The sequence below is a fragment of the Pteropus vampyrus genome, unplaced genomic scaffold, assembly GCF_000151845.1.
Source record: "Pteropus vampyrus isolate Shadow unplaced genomic scaffold, Pvam_2.0 Scaffold116, whole genome shotgun sequence".
NCBI classification, from domain to species: domain Eukaryota; kingdom Metazoa; phylum Chordata; class Mammalia; order Chiroptera; family Pteropodidae; genus Pteropus; species Pteropus vampyrus.
The window spans coordinates 2,103,577-2,130,642 of NW_011888897.1; the positions used below are offsets into that span (position 1 = coordinate 2,103,577).

The 27,066-nt window shown below is 46.1% G+C and overlaps 1 protein-coding gene, 1 non-coding gene and 1 pseudogene across 11 annotated transcripts; 2 read left to right on the top strand and 1 right to left on the bottom strand.

The window, feature by feature from the left end:
- Positions 1 to 1,206: 1,206 nt before the first annotated feature.
- CHD4 (chromodomain helicase DNA binding protein 4) lies at positions 1,207 to 26,859 on the top strand. Of its 10 annotated transcripts, none has more exons than XM_011365858.2 (40): positions 1,207 to 1,359; positions 2,236 to 2,413; positions 5,917 to 6,038; positions 6,241 to 6,456; positions 6,675 to 6,793; positions 6,911 to 7,152; positions 7,407 to 7,534; positions 7,779 to 7,914; positions 8,065 to 8,243; positions 8,449 to 8,688; positions 9,322 to 9,525; positions 9,644 to 9,849; positions 10,226 to 10,357; positions 10,438 to 10,534; positions 11,047 to 11,238; positions 11,723 to 11,923; positions 12,086 to 12,223; positions 12,485 to 12,606; positions 12,728 to 12,901; positions 13,241 to 13,382; positions 13,475 to 13,606; positions 13,721 to 13,838; positions 15,175 to 15,299; positions 15,629 to 15,866; positions 16,032 to 16,207; positions 18,481 to 18,661; positions 18,746 to 18,832; positions 18,924 to 19,012; positions 19,115 to 19,248; positions 19,576 to 19,720; positions 19,833 to 19,998; positions 20,263 to 20,360; positions 20,465 to 20,594; positions 20,860 to 20,931; positions 21,249 to 21,386; positions 21,646 to 21,754; positions 21,868 to 22,000; positions 25,043 to 25,241; positions 25,963 to 26,126; positions 26,296 to 26,859. In XM_011365858.2, the coding sequence occupies exons 2-40, from the start codon at positions 2,314 to 2,316 to the stop codon at positions 26,311 to 26,313; spliced, it is 5,742 nt and encodes a 1,913-aa protein (XP_011364160.1). In that variant the 5' UTR covers positions 1,207 to 1,359; positions 2,236 to 2,313; the 3' UTR covers positions 26,314 to 26,859. The 10 variants fall into 10 exon arrangements, with proteins under 10 accessions (XP_011364160.1, XP_011364161.1, XP_011364162.1 ...); XM_011365859.2 differs by having other exon boundaries at positions 25,043 to 25,238; XM_011365860.2 differs by having other exon boundaries at positions 18,484 to 18,661.
- Positions 14,039 to 14,157, bottom strand: LOC111743605 (annotated as a pseudogene).
- On the top strand, positions 20,037 to 20,176 carry LOC111743568. Its single transcript, XR_002781786.1, has one exon.
- Positions 26,860 to 27,066: the final 207 nt, after the last annotated feature.

Genomic DNA, 27,066 nt, shown 5'->3' on the forward strand with positions numbered 1-27,066 from the left:
AGGAAGGTAGGGTCTGCCCTAGTCGTCAAGAGGCTTTATTCCAGGATACTGCTTTGGCCCAGAACGGGATGAAGGTGTGTACAAGTCAGGGTGAGGACAGAGCAAAGTGGGTAGCCTGCTTCACCCTGGCTGCTCTAAGTGTTAGAATACACTGACAGCATCTGGAAATGGGAGAGGTATGAATATGACTATTATGGGATGCCTGGCTGGAAAGGTATGGGGTGGTGGAGTGGACATGAAGCATTATGGGATGCAATGCTGGGTTGTGCTAGTAGTATTATGGTATGTTTGATTGACCACTGGCTCCTTGCATTATTAGGGGATGTCAGAGTTTGGGTGGGGGAGTAAATATTATGGGATATCTTTCCAGCCTTAGAGGAAAGGAGATCAGATGTCCATCTTGTAGGGTGACAGTAGGGCTACTGATCATTATGGGATATCTCTTTGATAAGAGAGGAGTGGTTATTATGGGCTGTGGAGCCTGAATGAATGTGTAAAGGCTGAGGGTGGTGGTATGAAGATCTAGACCCTAGCCTGCAGGGGTTGAGGGCAGCTCCAGGGGGTTGGTTATTATGGGATGTCAGTATAGAAAGTGGGAGACCGATTAAGAGATGTGTGTGTGTGGGAAGAGGCCTAAGTGTCCGTTGTTGTTAGTGTGTGTGTGTGGGGGGGTGAGTTTCTGACTATTATGGGATATCAAACTGGGGGTGGATGAAGAGTGATTATTATGGGATGTCTGTGGGGGATGGGGATGAGTATTATGGGATGTGAGGCTGAAGTGCTGGGCGGGGTGCTTATTATGGGATGGCCATGGGGAGGGAGAGGTGACGAATTATTATGGGATGTTAGCATTAGGGCCAAGAGTGAAGAAGTTGGCAAAGGATGGCTATTATGGGATGTCTGGGGGGAAGGGTTAGTTGCAAAAGGTCTGCAATATTATGAGATGTCAACTATCCTGGCATATATGTGTATGGAGTATGTGTGTGTGTTTGTATATGGGGGGGGGTGTCCATGTGTATTATGGGATGGCCAGGAGGTGGGTGGTTGCCTGGGTGACACGCGCGCGCTCGAAGGGGGCGTGGCCAAAGGTTGCCTGAGCGACGAGGGGGCGGGGGTTGCCCGGGAGACCTAGGGAGGAGGGTGGCGGTAGTGGAGGGGGGGGTTGGAGTTGGTTGAGGTTATTATGGGCTGTCCGTGGGGGGCGGGGCCTGTGCGGTGGGATTTCCCGGCCGGTGTTTCGGGCCCTTTAAGAGGCGAAGCCGGAGCCGGAGCCATTTTCCCCCCTTCGGCCGTGGCGAGGAGGAGCCGGAGCGGGAGTGACACCAGGCCGGACCCAGCGCGACCTGCGGCGGCTCTGGGGTGAGGAGAGCGCGGGGTTCTCAAAGAGACGCCCTTCTCAGCTTGGCCAGCCCCGAGGGTCATCCCTCCACTTGCCTCTTCCTCAGGCGTCCCTGGACCTGCGGACCGCCCCCTGCTCACAGGAGCGGACCCTTCCTCTCTTTTCCCTGCAGGGCGCCTAGCTCCCCCTCCCCCCGCCCCAGCCCAGCCCAGCCCAGCCAGAGTCTGGTTCCCCGCGACTCCCATCTCGGGCTTGGTCTCCCACAATGCCCGGCGCCCGCCCCCACGCCCTCTGCTCACTTGCCCCCCGGGACACGTGGCCCGACCCCCTGCCAGGTGGGAGCCCTCTCACCCCCAAGTCTTTCCCTGCAGCCCCCCGAGCACCCGAGCCTCCACGCCCCCTCGTCCCCGCGGCTCCTTGGGAGAACCTGAGTTGTCCCAGAGGAGAGCCTTTGGAGAGCTGCCCTGTCTGGGCACTGGCCCCTCCCCAGGCGCAGGGAGGCGCCCCCCCACCCCCAAGTGACCTTGTGTCCCCGAGCGCCTCGCCGCCGGCCGCCTCCCCCGGCCCCCCCGCGCCGCGGCCACTCAGACCCTCCTCCCCCAGTCACACCCCGTTCGGTCCAGCCTGGCTTTACCCCCTCCCCACGCCTCCACCAGCCTGTTCTCGGGGGCGTCGCTGCCTCTCATCTGGGGGGCTTCAGTGGGGGAACCGACTTCCGGGCGGCCCCCGAGGAGTGTGGAACTAAGTTCAGCCTGAGTGATTCGGGTGCCCCGCTAGGGTGGTTGGGGTGGGGGGGGCCGGTCGGTGGTGGTGGTGGGCGGAAAGAGCGGGTGGGGTGGGGGAGGGGGACTGCGCGTCACTGACTGTTCTCTCTCTTTCCCCCCTCCCCCGCACAGTGACTCGGGCCAGTGTAGAGGGCCCCAGGCCGCAGGCAGGAGCAGCTGGGCCAATTCCCTGGCCGGGAGCGGAAGGGGATGGCGTCGGGCCTGGGCTCCCCGTCCCCCTGCTCGGCAGGCAGCGAGGAGGAGGATATGGATGCACTTTTGAACAACAGCTTGCCCCCACCCCGCCCAGGTAACATCTTCCCCTAAGGCCCCGGGCAGGAAGGAGGCATTTGTGCCCTCCCTAGTGACTCCGGTGAGGCAGGAGTGAGTTCTTCTCTCTCTGTGCAGAGCCTGAGGTGGAGGGCATCCGAAGGGAGTGGTTCCCTTCTACGGAGCTTTTGTAGGAGCGGGGCGGAAGCCATGTGCCTCCTGGGCTCCACGGACCGAGATGCAAGCTTGCTGCACTGTTTGTCTTAAGGAATGCTGTGCAGTTCCCAGTTGAGGGAGCTCTTTGGGCTGGCAGGCACATTACCTTGTGTGGGTCCTTGGAGGAATGCAGGTAGCTGGGACCCCTGGAGGTTGTGTGGTGGTGGGCGGGGAAGAGGGTTGAGGATTGCTATTTGATGAGACCAGCCTGGCATCTGTGTTAGTTAAGATCCTGTGGTTGCTGCTGGGGAAAGGAAAGCGGGAGTGCTGGTTACTCTCTATCTGATTATTTTTAGCTTCTGATCAGTTACCTGTTTTCTGTGCTCTTTCAACTATGTGAAGTTTGAATTGCGCTGGGTAGCTAGGATCTATAGCGCTTTTAACAAGGCAGATTGCTGTAACGTTTGGAGCCAGGGAAATGATGGGAGCTAGAGGTAAGATGTAATAGCCTGAAGGATATACCAGGAGGGGTAAAAGAAGGGAGATGACACCCTGGATACACCCCCTCCACTCGCAAGTGGACATAATCCTGGCTTTTTTTCCCAGAGGCTTCTCTGCCTCTGTACAGGTAGCCTGGGGTTTGGGCTGGTGGTATGACGTGTTTGTGTAGGTGTGTTGGGGGTTGTGCTATCTGTTTTGGGGTGGCTCCCTGAACTGGCCAAACCCGTATGGTTGTAATCACTCTACCTGATTGGAGTAGCCCTTGTTTACCCTCAAATGATGATTGATGTCATGCTTTTTAAGTAGATGTCTCACCTTTCCTTCTTCAGAGCCCCCAGCCAAGTCACCTACTTATTTGACCATTTTTACTAGCTCGTTTTTTTTCTACGTGCTATTTCTTCATTCTCTCCACTTACAGTTTTCTTTTCATTCTGGAGCCTGCTGGTCCTCTTTTTGTTTTCCATGGGACACCTTTTATATTTGACTTCTAAGCTCTAGCGGCAAGTTGAGGTGGTCTGGGAAAGAGATGCTTCCACATAAGTTGCAAATTTTCACTTCAACTTGAGGCCACTTGGGAGAGGGTTCAGTTTTATTACTGTGTCTTCAGCTGTTGGGTTAAGAACACTTAGGCTTGAGTCTCCTGTGTGGGGCAGGGTGACAGGTTTCTGTGCTGTTGCCTAGGGTGGTGGTGATCCTATCCTTTCTGAGGGACATGAGAAGTAGTAGTGCTCTCCAGTGTTGGTTGCATATCTTGGCTTCCCACTGGCCCCTTGGTCTGGGGCTGCCCCTGTGTAGACTGGGTGCCCATGCGGCCTCCCTAGATGAACTCTGCCCCATGCTGTAGCATGACCCAGTTTTTCCACTTGCCACACCCCATTCCTGCCCCTTTCCCAAATCCTCCACTATATCTTAGCCAGTTTGCTGCTTGCCATGTCAGTACTTTATCTGCCTGAGAAGTTTGGGAGTCTTTTGTGGGTGGGAGAGAATACCCTCTGCCTCCCTGGATTTGTCCTTAACTATATACTTCTAGCATTTAAGGAGGTGGTGAAGAGGAAGAACCTAGAGGTGTAGCTGATTGAGGAAGGGGAGAACAACACAAGGATTGCTGGGGAGAATCTCTTAACGAAAATGATTCTGGTGAGATCCAGGCTGGTGTTCCATTCCCAAGGGAATGGGAGGGGCTTTCTTGTGCCTGGCCTGATCCTGGGCTGAGTGGGGGGAGGCCGATAGTGCTTTGTCCAGCCTAATGTCTCATGTTCCTTAGTATCTGCCTTGCTCAGGAAAGGCGGAGCCAGAGGCATTTTAGGTCTAGTTCTGTTGGTCAGAAGCTGAGAGCATGTGTAGGACTGAAGAAAGCAGATTGTTGTACACCACTTCTTTTTCTTGGTGTGACCATGACTCCCATATGTTGGATAGGTGGCAAGAGGTGGTTTAGGATGTGTGGCCTGGACTGTGGGTGGGGATGATGAGGAAACTGAGTTTCAGAGACTTATTATGGGCTCCCATTCCTCAAGTTAAATCAATTAGGTATCAGAATTGAGGAGAAAGTTGTATGCTCTTACCATAGCTCCACTGAGCCTTTGTTAAATCTTAGCTCTGATGATTGGAAAAATAATTATGATTGAGAGAGTAACCTAGTCTCTCTCATAGTATTTCCTTCATGTTTATCTTGGATTTTCTTGCCTTGGATGTTAGCATGGCCCTTTGAGAACTGTGTCATCCCAGAGGAAGTGTTAGGAGAGGTGGCATTTGGACCTGGGGCCAGGTAATAATTTGGGAAGTCTTCTGTGAGGGTAGTCTTTCCCCAGCTACCTCTCTCAACCCCACCCCTTCCCCCGCCACTTCCTGTCTGTCCTATGTTGGCAGCTGGGTGCCCTGGGCTGGCTTCTGCGGTCAGGAGCCATTTTCCCTCTCCTCAGTGGGTGAGGCACTCCTCCTTCTCACCACTCCCTTCTCTACTCCCCCCTTCCTTGGGCGGGGGTGGCTTGGGAAGAAGGAGAGAGTGGAAGGAGGAGGGAGCTGGTGTGCTGGTGTGAATGTCTGTTACAAAGGAACCTGCCTCCTGGCCTTCTCCTCCCCCTCTGTGCCCCTTCCCACCTATCCCTGCCCAGGAGCTCTCAGTATTACCCCAGGCTTTGTGTGTGCTTCCAGCCAGGGGAGGAGGTGGAGCCAGATGGGAGGAGGATGGGGGGGTTGCGGAGGAGATGGTGACAGCTGGGCTGATTTGGGCCCCTGGGGAGAAGAGGCTACTGACCCAGGAGAAGCTGGAGAGGAACAGGAGAGCTGGAAATGGGAAAAGGAAATTATGTTTCGGAGTGGGTATGAGATTGAACTGGCAACTGAACCTGGGGTTTGGAGGTTCTGGTTGTTTTGAGCTGGAATGACTCAAAGGAGTAGGTGAAAGGTGTGGTTTCTGGGACCCCTGAACTAATATCGTTTTGGGAATGAGGTGACGTGTATGCTATAGTTTTTGTCATCTGGGTAGGACTTTTCATTCTTATTCCCTGATTTATAGACCACTTGGTGGCCAGTTATGGGAGGACTGGACCTATTTCTATTATTTGGTTAATTCTTAGCAGCTTGATTTAGCTGCACTGGAGATGAGCGTATAGAAGACTCCTGTTAGGGATGAGGGAGAGGAGGCAGGAGTCTGGACAGCTGCCCGCGGTGGGCCTGGTCTGGCCTGGCAGGCCTATTTTGGGTCTATACAGCTCTCTCTTTGTTTTTGTCCTGAGTCTCAGCTTCCTTCTGTGGAGAGTATAGCAGTCTCTTCAGTGGAATCTGGGACAAGAGGTGGGGGAATAACGTCTAAAGCCTCTGGATTAGGCTCTAACCTTTTGCTATTGATCTTTTCCCGGCCTACCTTTCTTTGCTAAATATATGTAGAAAACGAAGAGGACCCAGAAGAGGATTTGTCAGAAGCAGAGACTCCAAAGCTCAAGAAGAAGAAAAAGCCTAAGAAACCTCGGGACCCTAAAATCCCTAAGAGCAAGCGCCAAAAAAAGGAGGTGAGTGAGTGACTGGGTGTTATGGGGAGTTAAAAGGAAGAAGGGAGGGGCGCTGAGAAGGGTTGAAGGGCTGCAGGGGGGTCTGTTTCTTCCTCTGGAGTGGCGGGCCAGGTCCTGGGGGCAAGCCTCAAGACTGTCCTGAGGTCAGCATGTGTGTAGCATGTGTGTGTCTGTCTCCCTCTCCCCCCCTTTCCTGCTCCAGCGTATGCTCTTATGCCGGCAGCTGGGGGACAGCTCTGGGGAGGGGCCGGAGTTTGTGGAGGAGGAAGAAGAGGTGGCTCTGCGCTCAGACAGTGAGGGCAGCGACTATACTCCTGGCAAGAAAAAGAAAAAGAAGCTTGGACCTAAGAAAGAAAAGAAGAGCAAATCCAAGCGGAAGGAAGAGGAGGAGGAGGATGACGATGATGATGATTCAAAGGTACCTGGACCTCCATCCTTTTCTCTGTACTGTTTGTTAATCTCTGTCCTTTGTTTCCCAGACACTCTTCTGTCCCTTAGAACATTTTCTCCCCACCTGTTTTTACTAATTTCCTCTCAACTCTCTTCTCTTGGTCTTGCAAACCTTACTTTCAACTCAAATTCCCTTAGCAAGTGTGGATACTAGGAGTCAGGTCTTTGACCTTGCTGTATCTGCAGGAGCCTAAATCATCTGCTCAGCTCCTGGAAGACTGGGGCATGGAAGACATTGACCATGTCTTCTCAGAGGAGGATTATCGCACCCTCACCAACTACAAGGCCTTCAGCCAGTTTGTCCGGTAAACAGGAGGGTCTTGGGGGCAGGCGGGGGAGAGTCCTTCTATAACCTCTTCTTATTTGTCTTTCTCATATTCTTAAACTTTTTCTTTTTTTTTAATTCTCCATTTCTCCACCAGACCCCTTATTGCTGCCAAAAACCCCAAGATTGCTGTCTCCAAGATGATGATGGTTTTGGGTGCAAAGTGGAGGGAGTTCAGCACCAACAACCCCTTCAAAGGAAGTTCTGGGGCTTCAGTGGCAGCAGCAGCAGCAGCAGCCGTGGCCGTGGTGGAGAGCATGGTGACAGCCACTGAAGTTGCACCACCTCCTCCCCCTGTGGAGGTGCCTATCCGAAAGGCCAAGACCAAGGAGGGCAAAGGTGAAGTAGGACTTGATGGGAGGGGAGACTAGTATGGGCTTAGGGTGGCGAAGATAGAGAAAGCATGGAAATGCTGTCATCAGCCCAAAGATGGAAGACAAGAGGGAGGAATGAACCTTTGATTTAGGAGGGAAATTTGGGAAGCTGAACATGAGGAAGCCAAGTTAGGTGGAGAAAATTTTATTATGTCCCCTGTCTTTTGCCCTGTGACGTGTATTTGGATTGTATGATCTCACTTGCTCTCTCAATTTTAGGTCCCAATGCTCGGAGGAAGCCCAAGGGCAGCCCTCGTGTACCTGATGCCAAGAAGCCTAAACCCAAGAAAGTGGCTCCCCTGAAAATCAAGTTGGGAGGTTTTGGTTCTAAGCGCAAGAGATCCTCGGTAAGAGCCCAACCCATCCCTTTGGTGAGGGTGCCATATCTAGTAGAGAGGATGTTACCTTATGTCAGGATCTAGCCTTCACAGTAGGTGCATAAGATGTGGGGAGTTGGCCACAGAACAAGGCAACTAGGCTCCATATACAACAGTCCTTGCTGGGATTCTGGTACCCTTGTAAGAGGGAGTTCCTTCTCTATCACTCGTCTTGGCTTGAACCTCTATCCTTATTTTTTTTTTATTCTTCCAGAGTGAGGATGATGACTTAGATGTGGAATCTGACTTTGATGATGCCAGTATCAATAGCTATTCTGTTTCCGATGGTTCCACCAGCCGTAGTAGCCGCAGCCGCAAGAAACTCCGAACCACTAAAAAGAAAAAGAAAGGTGTGTTTCTTTTTTGTATTTATATGTGATTGGTTGGGGTGGGAATGACTGGGGAAGAATCTCCCTAAACAGATCGGGGGTGAGGTTTTTTTGCGGGGAGGGGGAGGTAGTTTTTTTCTAATAACTGGGCTTTCCCTCTTCCTTGCCCAGGCGAGGAGGAGGTGACTGCTGTGGATGGTTATGAGACAGACCACCAGGACTATTGCGAGGTGTGCCAGCAAGGTGGCGAGATCATCCTGTGTGATACCTGTCCCCGAGCTTACCACATGGTCTGCCTGGATCCAGATATGGAGAAGGCTCCTGAGGGCAAGTGGAGCTGCCCACACTGTGTGAGTACCTGGCCACTGTGGCCCTTTGGGACCCTTGAGAGGAAGGGCGGGGTGATAAAGCTTTTTGGGGGGCCTGGATGGGAGTAGAAATGGTGATATTGCTGGTGTGGGCTTTGGGAAACCTTCAAAGAAACGAGCATTGTTTAGACTTGGGTGGGTGGGTGGGGGGGTGGTAATAATCTGACTCTTTGGTCCTTTACTGCAGGAGAAGGAAGGCATCCAATGGGAGGCTAAAGAGGACAATTCAGAGGGTGAGGAGATCCTGGAAGAGGTTGGGGGAGACCCTGAAGAGGAGGATGACCACCATATGGAATTCTGTCGGGTCTGCAAGGATGGCGGGGAGCTACTCTGCTGTGACACCTGTCCTTCTTCCTACCACATCCACTGCCTAAACCCCCCACTTCCAGAGATTCCCAACGGCGAGTGGCTCTGTCCTCGTTGTACAGTGAGTGACTGATTCCAACTGGGGTGGGGGATGCGAGAAGGGTTTACCCTTTTTATATGTAGGCATCATGAGGCTGAGGTGCAGGAGAGGTCATTGGAGAACTGTAGACCTTCTAGCCCTGAGACAGGCACTTTCCTTCCTCATGTTGTCTTGAGATACCTTTGTCCTGGGAAAATATAGGACTAACTTCGAACAGAGGAGTTGATGCTTCACTAGTTCTCTTAAGAGGAATGGAGCAATATTCTAGCCCAGAACATTCATCTTTGTCTTGACATCCAGCCCAGGTGTCTTGGTGGTTTAGAATGATTTTAAAGGGCCACTTGCTGCTTTCAGATTGCTTAAGAGAAGCATTCTGGGCTCCACGTCTGCGGGTTTTCTATGCTTCCTTGTTCTGGGTCATTGTGAAGTCTAGCTACTGGCTCTGTTAAGCAGATAGGAGTGATCGTGTCACACAAATCCTGGAGGAAGTCCAGAAATGGAGAGGGAATTCTTTTACTCTTTCCCTAGAAGGGTCCTGGGATTAGTTTTATTTGCAATGAGATTTTAATAATCCTTGGATAAGATTGAGGCTGTGGGCTGTACCATTTCCTCTCAATGGTAACGATTTGGTGTTGGATCATGTTTTTCTCTTAGTGTCCAGCTCTTAAAGGCAAAGTCCAGAAGATTCTAATCTGGAAGTGGGGTCAGCCACCATCTCCCACACCAGTGCCTCGGCCTCCAGATGCTGATCCCAATACTCCCTCCCCCAAGCCCTTGGAAGGGCGGCCAGAGCGGCAGTTCTTTGTGAAATGGCAAGGCATGTCTTATTGGCACTGCTCCTGGGTGTCTGAACTGCAGGTAAACATGGACAGGCTAGAGATATGGGGGCTACAACAAAGAGGGTAATGAGAACACAGTCTTTTGGGTGGAAGGAGTGACTGTAGCTCCTTGGTGACATTTCTCTTTCTGCTTGCAGTTGGAGCTGCACTGTCAAGTGATGTTCCGAAATTATCAGCGGAAGAATGATATGGATGAGCCACCTTCTGGGGACTTTGGTGGTGATGAAGAGAAGAGTCGAAAGCGAAAGAACAAGGACCCTAAATTTGCAGAGATGGAGGAACGCTTTTATCGCTATGGGATAAAACCTGAGTGGATGATGATCCACCGGATTCTCAACCACAGGTACTAGTGGAGCTGGGCCAGAGTGTGGTTGTCTTGGGCATTCTAGAAGTAGGCAGCATATCTACGGGGAGATTCCTGCCAAAGGGATTACAAAAATGGATGTCATCAATTACTTATGCTTGGAAGAGACACACACTCAATATGTTGTTATTAACTGACTGAACCCTGGGATTTGAGCCATAGGAACCTATACATTAGAGATCGTTTTTGGTCCAAAGACCGATGTAGTAGAGGCTGTGATTACATGTGGTGTGTGGCATAGGTAGGGGTCTGGTTTAGGACGTACGTTATTGGCAGTTTTCGCGAGCAAGGCTGACTTAGAAGGAGAGGAAGGAATGTGGCCTTCTGGCTCTGAAGGTTTTCTCCCTCCTCGTAGTGTGGATAAGAAGGGCCATGTCCACTACTTAATCAAGTGGCGAGACTTGCCCTATGATCAGGCATCCTGGGAGAGCGAAGATGTGGAGATACAGGACTATGATCTGTTTAAGCAGAGCTATTGGAATCACAGGTGAGTGACGTTGGTGCGGAGTGAAATCACTTCTCACTGAGAAGTACCCTAGACAGTGGTGTGACATCTCTCTTCTTTAGGGAGTTAATGAGGGGTGAGGAAGGCCGACCAGGCAAGAAACTCAAGAAGGTGAAGCTGAGGAAGTTGGAGAGGCCTCCTGAAACTCCAACAGTTGATGTGAGTTGGGGCGGAAGAGGGAGGACACTGGTCATTGGATAGTGTTCCAGTCTAATGATGGTGCTAGTAACAACTCGATAGCTGAGAATGCTTTATGAAGTCTGCTTGCCGACTTGTTCACATTTCTGTAAATCAGAGAAAACACTAGAATTACTTTTAATCGGGAAAATAAAAATATGGGTGGTGGTGTTTTATATGATTGGGGACATGTAATCTAGGGAGGGGAAGATCATAGAACCAAACCAAGCTTTTATGAAACTTAGGTTGGAACTGGGTCTTCCTACCCTTAATTCATGGCTCAATTCCTGTTTTGTGTGTGTGTGTGTGTGTGTGTGTGTAATATGAGGATGGTTAAGGTTAAAAAGATGAATCTTGGGGGTGGGAAATATATAATTATTTTTCTGGTGGATCCTGACTGGCAAAATTAATATGTTGCTTGGGGAGGCTATGATGTGTCTTTCCTCAGAGGTCAATTCCTTGCCAGCTTTTGACTTCTTTATTCCATCTTTCAGCCAACAGTGAAGTATGAGCGACAGCCAGAGTACCTGGATGCCACAGGTGGAACCCTGCACCCCTATCAAATGGAGGGCTTGAATTGGTTGCGCTTCTCCTGGGCTCAGGGCACGGACACCATCTTGGCTGATGAAATGGGCCTTGGGAAGACTGTCCAGACAGCTGTCTTCCTCTATTCTCTCTATAAGGAGGTAGGAAAGCTGGGGCTGTTAGATTTTTATGTGGGTATTTTGTGTTTGTGGTCTCCTCTTACACTCTGAGGAGAGAGTAAAAGGAAGAAACAATTTATAGCTGACCTTAAATGGAAGTAAGATAGATAGACACACATACACAGAGAAAGATTTGAGGGAATTGATCCATGGGTAGAATTAGTGATGGGTGCATAGAGCCTCAGTACTGGGGGATGGATGGATGTCGAGATCAGCAGAACTGTGGGTGGAATTAGTATAGAAAGACTTAACAGAAGAGGTAAGGTTTTGAGCTGTCTATGATGGCGGGCATGGCTTTTTGGAAAGGTGTGGGTAGGGTGTTTTCATACGTAGAGAAAGGTAAGGGTAGGAGCAGCAGTCCACATGCCAGTCCTGGGCTAGCTTTTGGGGCAGGGGTAGAGGTGGGCGCTGGGGTTGCAGTGGGATGGGCCCTTAGTCCTTGTTCTGCTTCTCTTCTTCCTCAAAGGGTCATTCCAAAGGCCCCTTCCTAGTGAGTGCTCCTCTTTCTACCATCATCAACTGGGAGCGGGAGTTTGAAATGTGGGCTCCAGATATGTATGTGGTGACTTATGTGGGTGACAAAGACAGCCGGGCCATCATCCGAGAGAATGAGTTCTCCTTCGAAGACAATGCCATTCGAGGTGGCAAGAAGGCCTCTCGCATGAAGGTATCTCAGTGAGAGGGGAACCAACCTCAGGGGGGCGTTGTTAAGGGCTTAGTTTGCCTCCTCGTGACTTGGTCCCTGGAGTGAAGCAAAAGGATGACAGCTAGGAGGAGGGATGACACTGGAGGAGTTAAACATTAGTGACCAGGTTGCCATCTTGTGCAGAAAGAGGCATCTGTGAAGTTCCATGTGCTGCTGACATCCTATGAGTTGATCACCATTGACATGGCTATCTTGGGCTCTATTGACTGGGCCTGCCTTATCGTGGATGAAGCCCATCGGCTCAAGAACAATCAGTCTAAGGTGAGGGGGTAGAAAGGGAGATTATAGCCTCTAGTGTTAGTTTTTAGTACCACCTACTCATTAAGGGGAAACAGGAGAGAGGAAAGGGAAAATTGGTTTCTGCCTTTCTTCCTTAGCGATACCCCATGGTGGCCAGACCTTAAAAGATAGAGTTGTGGGGTGGGGGACTTAACTATGGGCAGTGAAACAGCTTGGAGTTCTGCAGAGATACACTGGAGCCCTCTTTTTATTGAATTCCACTATCTCCATCTGTTTCACCAGTTCTTTCGGGTCTTAAATGGTTACTCACTCCAGCACAAGCTGTTGCTGACTGGGACTCCATTACAAAACAATCTAGAAGAACTGTTTCATCTGCTCAACTTTCTCACCCCTGAGAGGTTCCAGTAAGTGTGTGTTTATGCATAAAAGGCTCATAATTCTCCTGATCTTCCTGTTGCCCATTTTCTATATCACTGTCCTTTCTTCCTTTGTTCCTCTCCAACGTTTTCCTTTCTTTTTCTGAAGCAATTTGGAAGGCTTCTTGGAGGAGTTTGCTGACATTGCCAAGGAAGACCAGATTAAAAAACTGCATGACATGCTGGGGCCTCACATGCTGCGGCGACTCAAAGCTGATGTGTTCAAGAATATGCCCTCCAAGACAGAGCTGATTGTGCGTGTGGAGCTAAGCCCTATGCAGAAGTGAGTCAGAGGGACAGACTATTGACTTCATTTTGTAAATACTGTTAGAAAAATCTGCCAGTCTGCAAAGTATTTCTTATTCCTCCCCACACTCTGCTTCAAGGCATCTGGTGACAGGAACAAGCAAGGCCTAAAGACACCTGTTGCCAGGAGCGGGAGCCCTTGGTTCTTATGTAGTTAGTTATGCCTTATTTTAAATACCTTATTTAAATGATGGTGCTTGTTAGGTGTCTGTAGTCCCAAAGTGAGGTATGTTGGAAAGAAGATCTCAGATTTGGGGACTGCATTATGAGTCATGTGAAGACTCTTGAATCTGACATATCTTTCTCGTCCATGCAGGAAGTACTACAAGTATATCCTCACTCGAAATTTTGAAGCTCTCAATGCTCGGGGTGGTGGCAACCAGGTCTCTCTGCTGAATGTGGTGATGGATCTTAAGAAGTGCTGCAACCACCCATATCTCTTCCCTGTGGCTGCAATGGTATATTGTGCCATCTGTTGTTCCTCCCTGGGTTGGAACTGCTCTGTTGGGCTTTCTTTCAATGTTTTTTTCTTCTTTCTTTCTTTCCTCAGGAAGCCCCTAAGATGCCTAATGGCATGTATGATGGGAGTGCCCTAATCAGAGCATCTGGGAAATTATTGCTGCTACAGAAGATGCTCAAGAACCTTAAGGAGGGTGGGCACCGTGTACTCATCTTCTCCCAGGTATTATGTGGACTGAGCTGGGAGCTTTATGGGATAGCAGTAGATAGCTTTCAGTGACATGAGGGAAGGGATTATCATTTGATTCTCCTATAATTAAACTTGCTTTTTTTCCAGATGACCAAGATGCTGGACCTGCTAGAGGATTTCTTGGAACATGAAGGTTATAAATATGAACGTATTGATGGTGGAATTACTGGGAACATGCGTCAAGAGGCCATTGACCGCTTCAATGGTATGAGAGAAGGGGAGTGGCTTTGATCCGGGCATCCTTATTCACTGTGTCTTTGGACCAGTCACTTGTTCTTATGCATTTGCTTTTCTATGTAATTCTTTTGGGTCTGTTGGTTGACATGGAAGAGTAAATCTTTTGAATGTCTTTTTATCTACCTAGATATCTACCCACCCACTCACCCTATCTATTTATTTATTTTCTGCCTACAGCACCTGGTATTCCTAGGTGGTCTCCCATCCAAGTTCTAACAAATCCCAACCCTGCTTAACTTCCAAGATCAGATGAGATCGGGCACGTTCAGAGTAGCATTGCTGTAGACTCTTTTGAATGTTTTGATTGAAAGAATGTATTAGACTATTCCTAGGAGATTTTTTTTCCTTTAGAATCTTTGTCCTTTCACTAGATAGAAGGGTTTTATTTACCCTTTTCTCGTCGTATCTTGAGGTTCAAGAGGGACCAGGACTTATCCAAGCTTTAATTGCATGTTAGTGGCAGACTTTGTCACAGTAGCCACTACATCATCTTTAAAAAATAATTTTGGACTTAAAAATTGAAAAATAGTACAGAGTTCATCTATACCCTTCACTCAGCTTCTCTTGATAATAACTTGTATAACCACAGTATAATTAATAAAACCAGGAAGTTAACACTGGTGTGATACTGTGAAGTAAACTATAGACCTTAACTGAATGTCACCAGTTTTCCCCCTAATGTCCTTTCCCTGTTTCAGGATCCAGTCCCAGATCCCACAGAGCATTAAGTTGTTAAGTAACTTTCCCTATCTTTGACAGTTCATGCTTTCCTTTTTTTTTTGGTCCCCTCACCCTCTTTCGTTTTCTTTCATGACATTGATACTATGACAGTTACCAGTTAGTTGGTAGAATGTCTCTTAAGTTTAGGTTTGTCTATTTTCTCATGATTACCTTGAGGTTAGACATTTTGGACAAGAATACAATAGAAGTGATGCTTTGTCCTTTTCATTGTGTCATATTAGGGAAGAGAGGGGGACACGATGTGAATGTCCCATTGTTGGTGATGTTAACCTTGAACACTTGTTCAGGTGGTATCTGCTCAGTTTCTCCACTGTAGTTACTCTTTTTTCCCATTGCGATTAGTAAATATTTTGAGAGAGGTATTTGAGACTCTGGTAATATCCTGTTTGTCTTTAAACTTCCACACTGATTTCCTGGACCTTGTATCCATTGATGGACCTTGCTTACAGTGATTATTACCATGCATTTGCCTGATGAAGTTTTATATTTCTGATATTTCTTTCACATTTATTAAGTGGAATTCAGAAGACACTTTTAATGGTGTTTTTTGGTTCCTTTCTTAGCACCAGGTGCTCAGCAGTTCTGTTTCTTGCTTTCTACTCGTGCTGGGGGCCTTGGAATCAATCTGGCCACTGCTGACACAGTTATTATCTATGACTCTGACTGGAACCCCCATAATGACATCCAGGTGAGTAGAGGTAGCAGCCCTGGTACAGTAACTTACTGGAATTGAGGGTTCCACCATCTGGTATTAGTTGTTTCAGGGGAAAATAATAGCTTCTTTTTATGTTTTGTAGTATATTTTAAGCCAGAGAGTTTCGGCTAGTTAGGATTTTGTTTTGGATATCATGATAGAGGGTGATGTCTGGGGCAGGGGTGCAAAAGGATGTTTTATATGAAGGCAAGCTGCAGCTCCTGCCTTGTGCTGGATTTAGCTTATGTGGAAGTCAAGGCAAGAATCGAAGCAGAAAAATGTGGTTATCTCACTTTCTGCCTTCATTTTGTACCTAACTCCAGGCTTTTAGCAGAGCTCACCGTATTGGGCAGAATAAGAAAGTGATGATCTATCGGTTTGTGACCCGTGCATCAGTGGAGGAGCGTATTACACAGGTGGCAAAGAAGAAGATGATGTTGACACATCTAGTGGTTCGGCCTGGGCTGGGCTCCAAGACTGGATCTATGTCCAAACAGGAGCTTGATGACATCCTCAAGTTTGGCACTGAGGAACTATTCAAAGATGAAGCCACAGATGGAGGTGAGCAAGTCAAGAACTTGTTTTGATGTGGGGCTTGACCTTTCTAAAGGGTATCTTTGATACCTGGGGTCCTGGGACTTGGACCTGGGGTCCTGTGGAACTTGCTTTTTCCAATGTCAGCTGCTGAAGCTGACATTGTGGGTATGGACCCCTGATTCTTTATAGGAGGAGATAACAAAGAGGGAGAGGATAGCAGTGTTATCCACTATGATGATAAGGCCATTGAACGACTGTTGGACCGTAACCAGGATGAGACTGAAGACACAGAATTGCAGGGCATGAATGAATATTTGAGCTCTTTCAAAGTGGCCCAGTATGTGGTACGGGAAGAGGAGATGGGGGTGAGTATGAATCCAAGGAAATGCTGTGCTTTTGATTGGTCCAAAAATTGGAACTGAGACCAAGATGGTATTTGAGACTGGAAGAAAACATCTATAGGTAAATTAGTACATTGATGAATTGATATATATCTCTTTCCCTTGAAAATAAATACTGTAATATATGACCAATTATATTCTCATCTTTGCCATGGCTGTCTGGAAACTCATAGCCAAATTTCACATGAAAACCAATTATGTTAGTTCTTTATCAGAATCTCATTTTCTTTTATAGATTTTATTAACCCTACAAATAAACTTTTGTTTGTTATCGCAAGTCTCTTTGGAGAAAAGGCAGAAATAAGACACATAACTAGACAGCCCATTTCCCTGTGCTTTTTAAAACAGAATTGTTGTTTTCCCTTTTTTTCCTTCCTTTTTGGTCTTTTTTAGTAAAAAAATACTAAAACAGTGATAAAATCCGTGGCTTCCATGTAATAGTTTTTTCCTCAAATGATAAAATGAAAAAAAAATTTGGTTTTTCCTCTGGTCCTCTTTAAAACACTTAGCTTAGGGTTCTTTGAATTGATATAGATAGGTTTCTGGTGGTTTTAACCTTATCTTTTCCCATCTAATCTAGAAGTATCCATTTTGCTCTGTTTTTCTTATAGGACCTATTATCTTTGTTCTTGAAGGAGCTGCTACTAACTTGGTTATGTATAAGTGGCTGAAAAGTTTGATGTAGGTCTATAGAACGGATTCTATCAAAATTGCTCTCCTAAAGATGCTCCATGTTCCTGCCAAGGCAGTAACTGCATATATAAAAGTGATCAACTGGGGCAGCACTTGCTAAGTAGTTGGGAAGGGAGAGGTGATACTTTGCCTCTCATTGATAACCTCTACTAAAGATTACACAGGTATACAGATGGCCTTTTTATTAGTGGGTATAGCTGCTGTTTACTTTAAATATTTAAAAATTCACATGGTTCAAAATTCAAAAGATAAAAAGATAATTTTTTTTCTACCTGGCTACTCAGTTCTCTCCATAGGGATAACTGATGTTTTAAGTTTCTCGTATTTCTTTCTTAAAATATTTTATATACATGCAAGTTACACATATATCCATCTATACATAACATAAATAAACACCTTTTTTCTTTCCTTTTTAAACATAAAAGTTTCTTACACACAATGTTCTCTACCTGGCTTTTGTCTACTTAATAAATGTAGAAGATAATAGTCTAAATCAGCACATAAAGAGCTCCCCCACCTTGTTTTTGTTTTTGTTTTTTTTTTATTGCATAGTATGTCCTTGTTTGGAAGTACCATTATTTATTTTTGGAAATTGAGATAATTGACATAATGTTAGTTTCAGGTAGACAATGTCATAGTTTGTTATTCGTGTGTATATTGTGAAAGGGATCACAAGTCTAGTTAACATGTCACCATACAATTAGTAATTTTTTTCCTTGTGTTGAGAACTTTTAAGATCTACTCTCTTTGCAGTTTTCAGTATGCGGTACCGTATCATTAACTGTAGTTACCGTACTGTATATTACATGACCATGATTTATTTATTTTACGTTGTGCCTTTTTGACCCCCTTCACCCATTTTGCCCACCCCAAACTCCAACATTTACTTAGTTAGTTCCACGATGATATTTAGGTTGTTTCTAATATTATGCTATTGGCAGCAATTTAATTCTAACGTAAGGGATATGGCAATCAGTTAATGGTCCTGAAATGTCTGAAAAAATATGACTTGCAGAGAAGCATAAACATTACAGAGACATAAGATGATATATACAGATATATATGTGTATATGTGTGTATATATATAAATTACTTTTTCGTACATAGTTGGTAAACTCTTATGAAGTTTAGAAGAACAGAAGGGCTTATGGCCTTTCTATTTTATCTCATTAAAATCTCAGGATTTCAGAAGCATCTCTATTTTGTCTTGCTAAGGCTCTCACCTCTCTTTTCTACATTTTTCTATCTCCCAACTATGTATATGTTAGTAAAAAGGGTTGGAAGAAAGCACACTATCTCTTCATTCTTCTCTTGTGATAATGGCTCTATCCACGTTTTTCTTCATGTTAACTGATCTATACATAATTATGAGGAGCCATGTCCTGTCAATTTAATTTCTTTTAAGTTCTTAGGTCCAAGCAGGCAAACCAAGTGTTTCAGAGTCCATGAAAAGGAGCTAGCAGAATGGGAACTGTGAGAGGACCAGGGGTAGCTGATGGTGCTGACTTCAGCAACCCTGAGTCCTGGCCCTCCCTCTGTCCCAGGAGGAAGAGGAGGTAGAACGGGAAATCATAAAACAGGAAGAAAGTGTGGATCCTGACTACTGGGAGAAATTGCTGCGGCACCATTATGAGCAGCAGCAAGAAGATCTGGCCCGAAATCTGGGCAAAGGAAAAAGAATCCGTAAACAGGTCAACTACAATGATGGCTCCCAGGAGGACCGAGGTGTGTGTGGCCGGCCCCGCCCCCCACCCATGGGCCGTTCCACTAGAGCAGTGGGCCCCGCTCATCTGCCCTCTCTCCCTCCAGATTGGCAGGACGACCAGTCCGACAACCAGTCCGATTATTCAGTGGCCTCAGAGGAAGGTGATGAAGACTTTGATGAACGATCTGAAGGTGAGGGCTATGACTTTCTGCTGGTCGTTTAAATATTATTTTGTCTAATACCCCTACCAGTGTCACTCATGCTTCCTTTTTTTTCTTGCAGCTCCCCGTAGGCCCAGTCGCAAGGGCCTGCGGAATGATAAAGATAAGCCATTGCCTCCTCTGTTGGCCCGTGTTGGTGGGAATATTGAAGTAAGTGCTGTATGATTCTAAGGAGGGGTGGATGAGTGCTGATTCTGGGTCTTTGGTGGAGTAAGACCTGCTCCCTCTCATATAGGTTCCTTCTCTCTCTAGGTACTTGGTTTTAATGCTCGGCAGCGAAAAGCCTTTCTTAATGCAATCATGCGATATGGGATGCCACCTCAGGATGCTTTTACCACTCAGTGGCTTGTTAGAGATCTGCGAGGCAAATCAGAGAAAGAGTTCAAGTAAGTTGAGAGTTAGAATGACTAATACAGAGCAAAGGCTTCTAATCTCTGGTCATTCTATAGCCTTAGCCCAGCCTGTCAGAGAAATGGCTATTTTGGCAGGCAAAGCTCTTAGTAATAAATAGGGTTCTTTGTGTTTCTAGCTTCTCTAGAAGAGAACCTGAGGCATGGCATGGGCTCTGGAGCCTTCAGGGCAATGGTGGGCTTTACTTTGGGATGGAGCCATAGTTCTTGTCTGGGATAACGCCTAACTTGGGATGGGAAAGGATCTGATCTAGGAGTTGGCATGATTGCTGTTTAACTCATTTCTCTCCTCGTTCACTATAGGGCTTACGTCTCTCTTTTCATGCGGCATTTATGTGAGCCAGGAGCAGATGGGGCTGAGACCTTTGCTGATGGTGTTCCCCGAGAAGGCCTGTCTCGCCAGCATGTCCTTACTAGGATTGGCGTCATGTCCTTAATTCGCAAAAAGGTGAGCCCTGAATCTCTCTCTATTGTTCGGGGTTTCTAGGGGAGACTGGAGGGCAATAGGAAAGGAGCCTAGAGCTGGAATTAGGTCTTCAACTTACGTCCCTTTGCTATAGGTTCAGGAGTTTGAACATGTTAACGGGCGCTGGAGTATGCCTGAACTTGCTGAAGTAGAGGAAAACAAGAAAATGTCCCAGCCAGGGTCACCTTCCCCAAAGACTCCTACCCCCTCCACTCCAGGGGACACACAACCCAATACTCCTGCACCTGCCCCACCTACTGGTAAGTCTGCCTGTACTGTCATTTCTGTCCCTTTTTTTTTGTCCTGGCCTGTGCTTTCTCTGCTCCCCTGTGCTCAGTTCTAATAGGGGAGTCTGGCAGGACACACAGCGATTCCCCTCTCAGTTTAGGAGAGCCGTCCTGAGTATAGGGCTGGCTCTTAAAGGCACGAGAGGACAATTTAAGATAACACAGACTGAGAAGGCATGACCTCTCTGATCCCTATAGGACCTTTTCCCCGTATTTATTGTTTTCTATTGGTTGCAGAGGATGGAATAAAAATAGAAGAAAATAATCTCAAAGAAGAAGAGAGTGCAGAAGGAGAAAAAGAGGTTAAGTCTGCAGCCCCTGAGGCTACTGTTGAGGTAAGAGGTTGGGATAACTGGGTGCCATACCAAAGGCAACTGGATAAACCCAGTCTTACTTTTTGTTGGCCTGTCTGCTTCAACTTGTCTTTTTCCTTTTGAAGTGTGCACAACCCCCTGCTCCTGCCTCAGAGGATGAAAAGGTCCTTGTTGAACCTCCCGAGGGAGAGGAGAAAGTGGAAAAGGCAGAGGTGAAGGAGAGAACAGAAGAACCTATGGAGACAGAACCCAAAGGTATCCACATGTTCAAGAACTACAGATCCCTATGTGAACCACAGTCACTTGGACTTCTATCCAAGCTCTAGAGGTGTTAGGAAGAAGTAACACACTGAAGAATCCTGCACCCTTGATTTTAAATTGTGGATTCCCCCAACTCTTAAGATATCTTTTAAGATTTTAATCATAAAGATTTCAGTTTAGGACTGTTCCAGTTGGATGTAGTGTGGAACAAAGGAGGACGTTCTTTAGATGCACTTTCAATGCCATCTGTTTTCTCCAGGTGTTGCTGATGCGGAGAAGGTGGAGGAAAAGTCAGCAATAGATCTGACCCCCATTGTGGTAGAGGACAAAGGTAGGTATTTGGAGAAGGTAATTGTAGTTTTAGAAGGATTCTGAAAATAGAAGCAAGGACTTTATCTCAGAGACACCCTCCCCTTCCAACCCCCAACATCCCCGTCTACACCCATGTAGCTATTTTATCCCAAGTTAAAACTCCATTTGTCCCCATATCTAGTTGTCATTGGGCTGGTGGTACCTTTTTCTGATTTTGAGAAACAACTGTGTGAGAAATAACTGGGTGGAGGTGGATGATACTTTGTAGCATATATAGTGCTATGGGTAAGGGCCACTGTGTCTGAAGCTAAAATTTTTCTTCTGCATATCCTGTAGAAGAGAAGAAAGAAGAAGAAGAGAAAAAAGAGGTGATGCTTCAGAATGGAGAGACCCCCAAGGACCTAAATGACGAGAAGCAGAAGAAAAATATTAAACAGCGTTTCATGTTCAACATTGCAGATGGTGGTTTTACTGGTAATGAAAATGAGGGGCCTACTGGGGTTAGAAGGATCTGAGGTGAAATTAGGGTTGTCAGAAACCAAGATGTACAGAGACTTCACTTCTACTAGATGAGGGAATGCCAGGCTGATTGCATACTCCTTGGGTTCCGTACTAGAAAGCCTCAGGCATACTATTAAGATGGTATCTGGGGGGCAGGAATAAATAGCTTTTTGAATTCTCACAGATATTTGCCTTTCTTTTTCTCCCTAATCTCCCCTAAATTCCTCTTTAGAGTTGCACTCCCTTTGGCAGAATGAGGAGCGGGCAGCCACAGTCACCAAGAAGACTTACGAGATCTGGCATCGAAGGCATGACTACTGGCTGCTGGCTGGCATCATAAAGTATCCTTTGCCTGAGTCTAGGCTGAGAGGTTCTCGGTGAAGATTTTTCAAAGTCTCACAGTTTGAGGTTCTTACTTTCCTTGTTTCATTTTTCCTGAGCAATTTTCCAATAGCCACGGCTATGCCCGGTGGCAGGACATCCAGAATGACCCACGCTATGCCATCCTCAATGAGCCTTTCAAGGGTGAAATGAACCGTGGCAATTTCTTAGAGATCAAGAATAAGTTTCTAGCCCGAAGGTTCAAGGTGAGCAGGATGGGGAACGAATACTGTGTTGAAATGACAGCCCTTAAAGTGCAGAAGGGACTGCAAAGTGGAGGGAGTCTGTTCATTCATCCATACTATTTATTGTGTTCTGTGTACTACTTGTATTCCATGAAAGGCTTTGCCTCCAGGTATTTTAAATATTAGAGATCAAGATATACAGACTAGAAAATTAACCAGCTGTTCAGGGGCTAAAGATGACTGTCTAATGAATGACACAGACTAGTGCAGTGGGTGTGTTGAGGAGAACACCGTAGGTTGGAGCGTTCAGGAAAGATACAGAGGTGGACTGAATTGGATCTCTGAAGAGGTAGGGTTTTCCGTGGGCTGGTGGTACTTTTTTTCTGAGTCTGAATACCTGTGTGGGTAAGGGGTGAGGTAGATGCGAAAAGTAGATATAAAGGAAGAATACCATTTTCAGAATCAATAGGGCTAATAAGCCCAAGAACAAAGGAAGTCTTACTTAGGCATTTAGCAAATTGTATTAGGGGCACCTGTATGCAGACTATCAAAACGAGATACTATGAAGACAAGACATGTGGCTTGTAAGTGGAGTTTAACTGGGGGAGTAAGAAACATACATTAATCTTTAAACATGTGCCAAGCAATGAGTGGCACAGGGATACAGAAATAAGATGTGGTGCTTGTTCTCAAAGAGTTTTCAGTTTAAATGAATGCCATTCTGGGTATTGGGAGGGAGATTGCTGAATCCATAAGAAAGTTCTCCAGAGGGGACTGGTGGGGTACAGAGAGTTCACGAATGGCTTTATGGAGAAGGTGCTATTGGAACTAAGTTTTGATGAATGTAATAGAGATTGTTGGATAGAAACAGAAGGCTATTGGAACTAAAAGGGATTAGGTTGGGCAGAGACACAGGAAACAGAAATTAGCCCAGTTGAGTTGTAGAAAACACTTGGGTTCGGTGATGGTGGGAGGTAGGAGAAAGATGTAAGGGCTAGAGGTCAATAGGTGGGTTTTGGGCACCAGATAAGAGAGTTTGGACTTTATCCTACAGTTAATGAGTAGCCATTGAAGGTCTGTGAAAGTTTTGATATGACTAAAGGAAATGGAAACAGGACATTCACGAAATTACAAAACTATCGTAAAGTCATGAGGTAGTAAGGGCTGGGCTGCAATACTGGTTGTGGAAAGTGAAAAGGATAAGATAAAGGATTTATCAAAAGAATTATATAGAATTTACTGACTTATTGGTCAGCAGACCTTTTCTAGGGCCAGATAGTAACTATTTCAGGCTTTGTGGGGATATATGATCTCTGTTGCAAATACAACTCTGTCATAGTGTAAAAAGCAGCCGTAGGTGATGAATGAGTATGAATGTGTTCCAGTAAAACTTTATCGACACTCAAACTTGAACTTCATATAATTTTTATGAAGTGTCACAAACTATTATTTTGACTTTTCTTCAACCATTTAAAAAATGTAAAAAACCAGTCAGCAGGCCAGATTTGGCCCCCAGTCTTAATTTGCTGACTCCTGACTAACTGGATTTGAGATAAAAAGGAATGAACTCCAAATATAACTTAAGTTTTGAGTCTTAAGTCACTGAGAAAGTTAAATTATTATTGGCAGATCAGGGAAGTGTAGAGAGAGAACACTTTGTAGAAAAGAATAAGTTCAATTTTAGATGAGTCATTTGGTGTTTCTCACAAGTAAATAATCCTCCCACTACCCCTTCTACCATAAACAAGTGGGATCAAAGAGTGGTCATTCATACACCAGTGGTATCAGAACAATCAGTGCTTGAGCTACAAGGTTGAAAAGCATCAAGTCATTTGCATAGAGACGCTGGCTAATGCTAGGAGAGGAAAAATCTCTTGGGAGAGTGCTTTAAAAGAACAGCAAGCCAAGGACTGATACTGGAGAAAGCTCATAGGGGCTGGAGGAAGGAGTTGGTTAAGGAGACAGTATATAGATTGAAGGTAGATGCTTGGTCTGTTTGGGGATAAATTAGTAGGCCCTGATGGAGCCAGGTCTTGTGGAAGAAACAACAACCCATTATTCTTATACTGTCCTTTTTCCTGACCCCTAATGGATTCATTCTTTTTAAGAACCAGTGGATACTTGAGCAAATTAAGTCTCATAACTTCTGAATCAACATTCTGTCTCTTGGACTATATTTCAAAGAACGTTTTACACAGCTCCATCAGGCGACAGGTACAAGAGTTTGTTGCAGCGTGATTTTTGGCGGTGGGGCCTGGAGGCAACCATTGTTTGACATTGGGAGTATGGATGGGTAAAATGTGGATTCACATTATGGAGCACTAAGCAGAAGCAACAAAATGCATGTGATATAACAACATAAATGGACCTTTAAAAAAATATGTTGTGGGAAAAGGAAGAAAAAGCATTTTAGATGTACAGAAGATGTTCTGTAAATTAGAATTGTGCACATGGAACGAAACAATACTCAGTCTTCAAGAACATCCACACAAAGACAGTAAGCATATTAGAAGGGTTACCTATTGGTGAAGGAAATAAAGGAGTGAGATGGAGACAAAAGAAACAACAAAAATAAGTTTAAAGAGTAAAACAATTGAAGTAATATGGTAGGTATATCTGTGAGATGGACTACCATGCAACCATTAAGAATCATCTTTTAAAGTACAGTTAATAGTAAAGGAAGGTACTTAGTAACTTTGAGTGAAAACATAGGTGTATATATATATATATATATAATCTCAATTATGCAAAAGATATATATGTAAAGAAAAACCTCAGAATGTTCATAGTATCTAGGTGGTGGGAATTATTTGATTTTAATTCTTTGTGCATTCTGTATTTTCTGAATTGAGTTTTTATCATTTTTGTGAATGACTCAATAAAGGGTAAAGAGTTTTAAAAATGTGATCCTCTAATAGGGATTAAAAAAAAAAAAGCAGTGTAATGCTGAACTGCTTGAGTGTGTGTGAGCCGTCCCTAAGGGTCTTTATAGGATCTGAGAGGCCCATCAGAAATAAGCAAAGTGTCAGTCCAACTCCCATCTCCTCTTTATCCCTTGTCCAGCTCCTAGAACAAGCCCTGGTGATTGAGGAACAGTTGCGCCGGGCAGCTTACCTGAATATGTCAGAGGACCCCTCTCACCCTTCCATGGCCCTAAACACCCGCTTTGCTGAGGTGGAGTGTTTGGCGGAAAGTCATCAGCACCTGTCCAAGGAGTCAATGGCAGGAAACAAGCCTGCCAATGCGGTCCTGCACAAAGGTAGCCAGTGGCTCCCCTGCCTCCTGTTGACTCAGTGTCTTTCCTCCTCTGCCCCTCCCTAACACACATTTACTTCTTGTTTCCAAAACCTTTTTTAGAGCCCCTGGGAGCTTAGGATGTGCTGGAGATCTGCTTTCCTCCTTGGGAAGCTATTATCTTAGAGACAGTCAAGGACAGTAATTTGTTGCCTCTTTTAACTCACCATATTCAAGTTGTTGAAAGTGGAAAGCAAAGCAGAATAGCAGAATAATATAGTGTCATCTGGGATATTTTAGAAGTAACTTCGGGTGATTTAAGATCCCATCAAATTCTAGACCCCTTTCAGCATTTTGTTTCTAATTAAAGTTAACACATTGTAAGGAGGTGGAAGGGTGAAATGGGGAAAGGAGGCCATTGTGAAAGAGGGAGATAGCTCCAAAAGATGAGGAAAGTGAGAAAAGGAGACAAGAATAAGCTCTCAAGAAATGGAAGAAATAGAGACAATAGGGAGCAAAGGACAGTGAGGGTTAGGTGGCTTTAAAAAGCATAGAATACAATTATAGACAGTTGGAACTGGTGTATGAGGAATAGGAACTTGAGCATGGTGGAGGCTAGGTCAAGTGACTCTGGTAACCAAGGACAATACTGAAACACTCCAGCACATGGGGGCAGGTCCACTAGGGTAAGGAGGTTTTCAGTCTTGACCACCACAGCTCACCACCTCCTTTTTTTCCCCCCTCTGCAGTTCTGAAACAGCTAGAAGAACTGCTGAGTGACATGAAAGCTGATGTGACTCGACTCCCAGCTACTATTGCCCGAATTCCCCCAGTTGCTGTGAGGCTACAGATGTCAGAGCGTAATATTCTCAGCCGCCTGGCAAACCGAGCACCTGAACCTACTCCACAGCAGGTAGGACCTTTTTCTTCTAGCCCGCTGTTCGAGCAGAGCCATTCTGGAACTTGTAACTTTCACTTTGTCCCTAACTGGGCAGGTGGGACAGTCTTACCCAGTGAGTTCCCTTGGGATCAAGTGGATTCATGTGGTCTTGAATTCTTACTGTGGCTCTCTTTTCATATAGGTAGCCCAGCAGCAGTGAACATCCAGATGATGATAACCACCTCCACCGCTGAGCAGTGACTTTCTTCACTTTCCTTTGCCCAGCTTCTCCCCTGGGGGCCTGAGAGACCCTCTCCTTCCTTCTGCCCATCTTCCATGTTGTAAAGGGACAGTCCCCAGTGTACTGGGGGAGGGGAGGGAGTGAGGGGCAGTGGTGCCCTTCCTGCTGGAGAGACATGCCGCAGTAGCGCCGGCGCCATCTGCAGGGAGCTGGCGGGCTGGCCTTCTGGGCCCTGGCTTTCCCCACTGTAACGTCTGTTACACACAAACTGTTGTGGGTTCCTGCCAGGCTTGAAGAAAACGATCTGAATTTCTTCCTTTTGGTTTTATTTTGTTGGTTTATTTTGTGTTCTCCTTTTCTGGGGTATTCAGAGTGGGCCGGGCCCCTGGGCGAGACACAGCTACCTCTGTTGGCATCTTTTTAATACCAGGAACCCAGCGGCTCCAGCCACGGCTAGAATGAAATAAAGTGGGAAAAGAAAAAAGAAAAAAAAAAAAAAAGGAAAAGAACCAAAAGCATAAAAAACCACAGCAAATTTCTTGATGAAAATTGAAAATAAAAGTTTCCTTGTATTTTAGTGCTCTGGTTCAGTGTGGGTGTAGGTGCAGGTGAATGAATGTGTATGACTGGAGCCCTGGGAAATGAAATGTGTAATTGAAAACTAAAGTTTTCCTTGTGTCCTGATAGTCCACAAAAGAGCTGTCACGTCTGTGTGCATGTGCCCCCATGTGC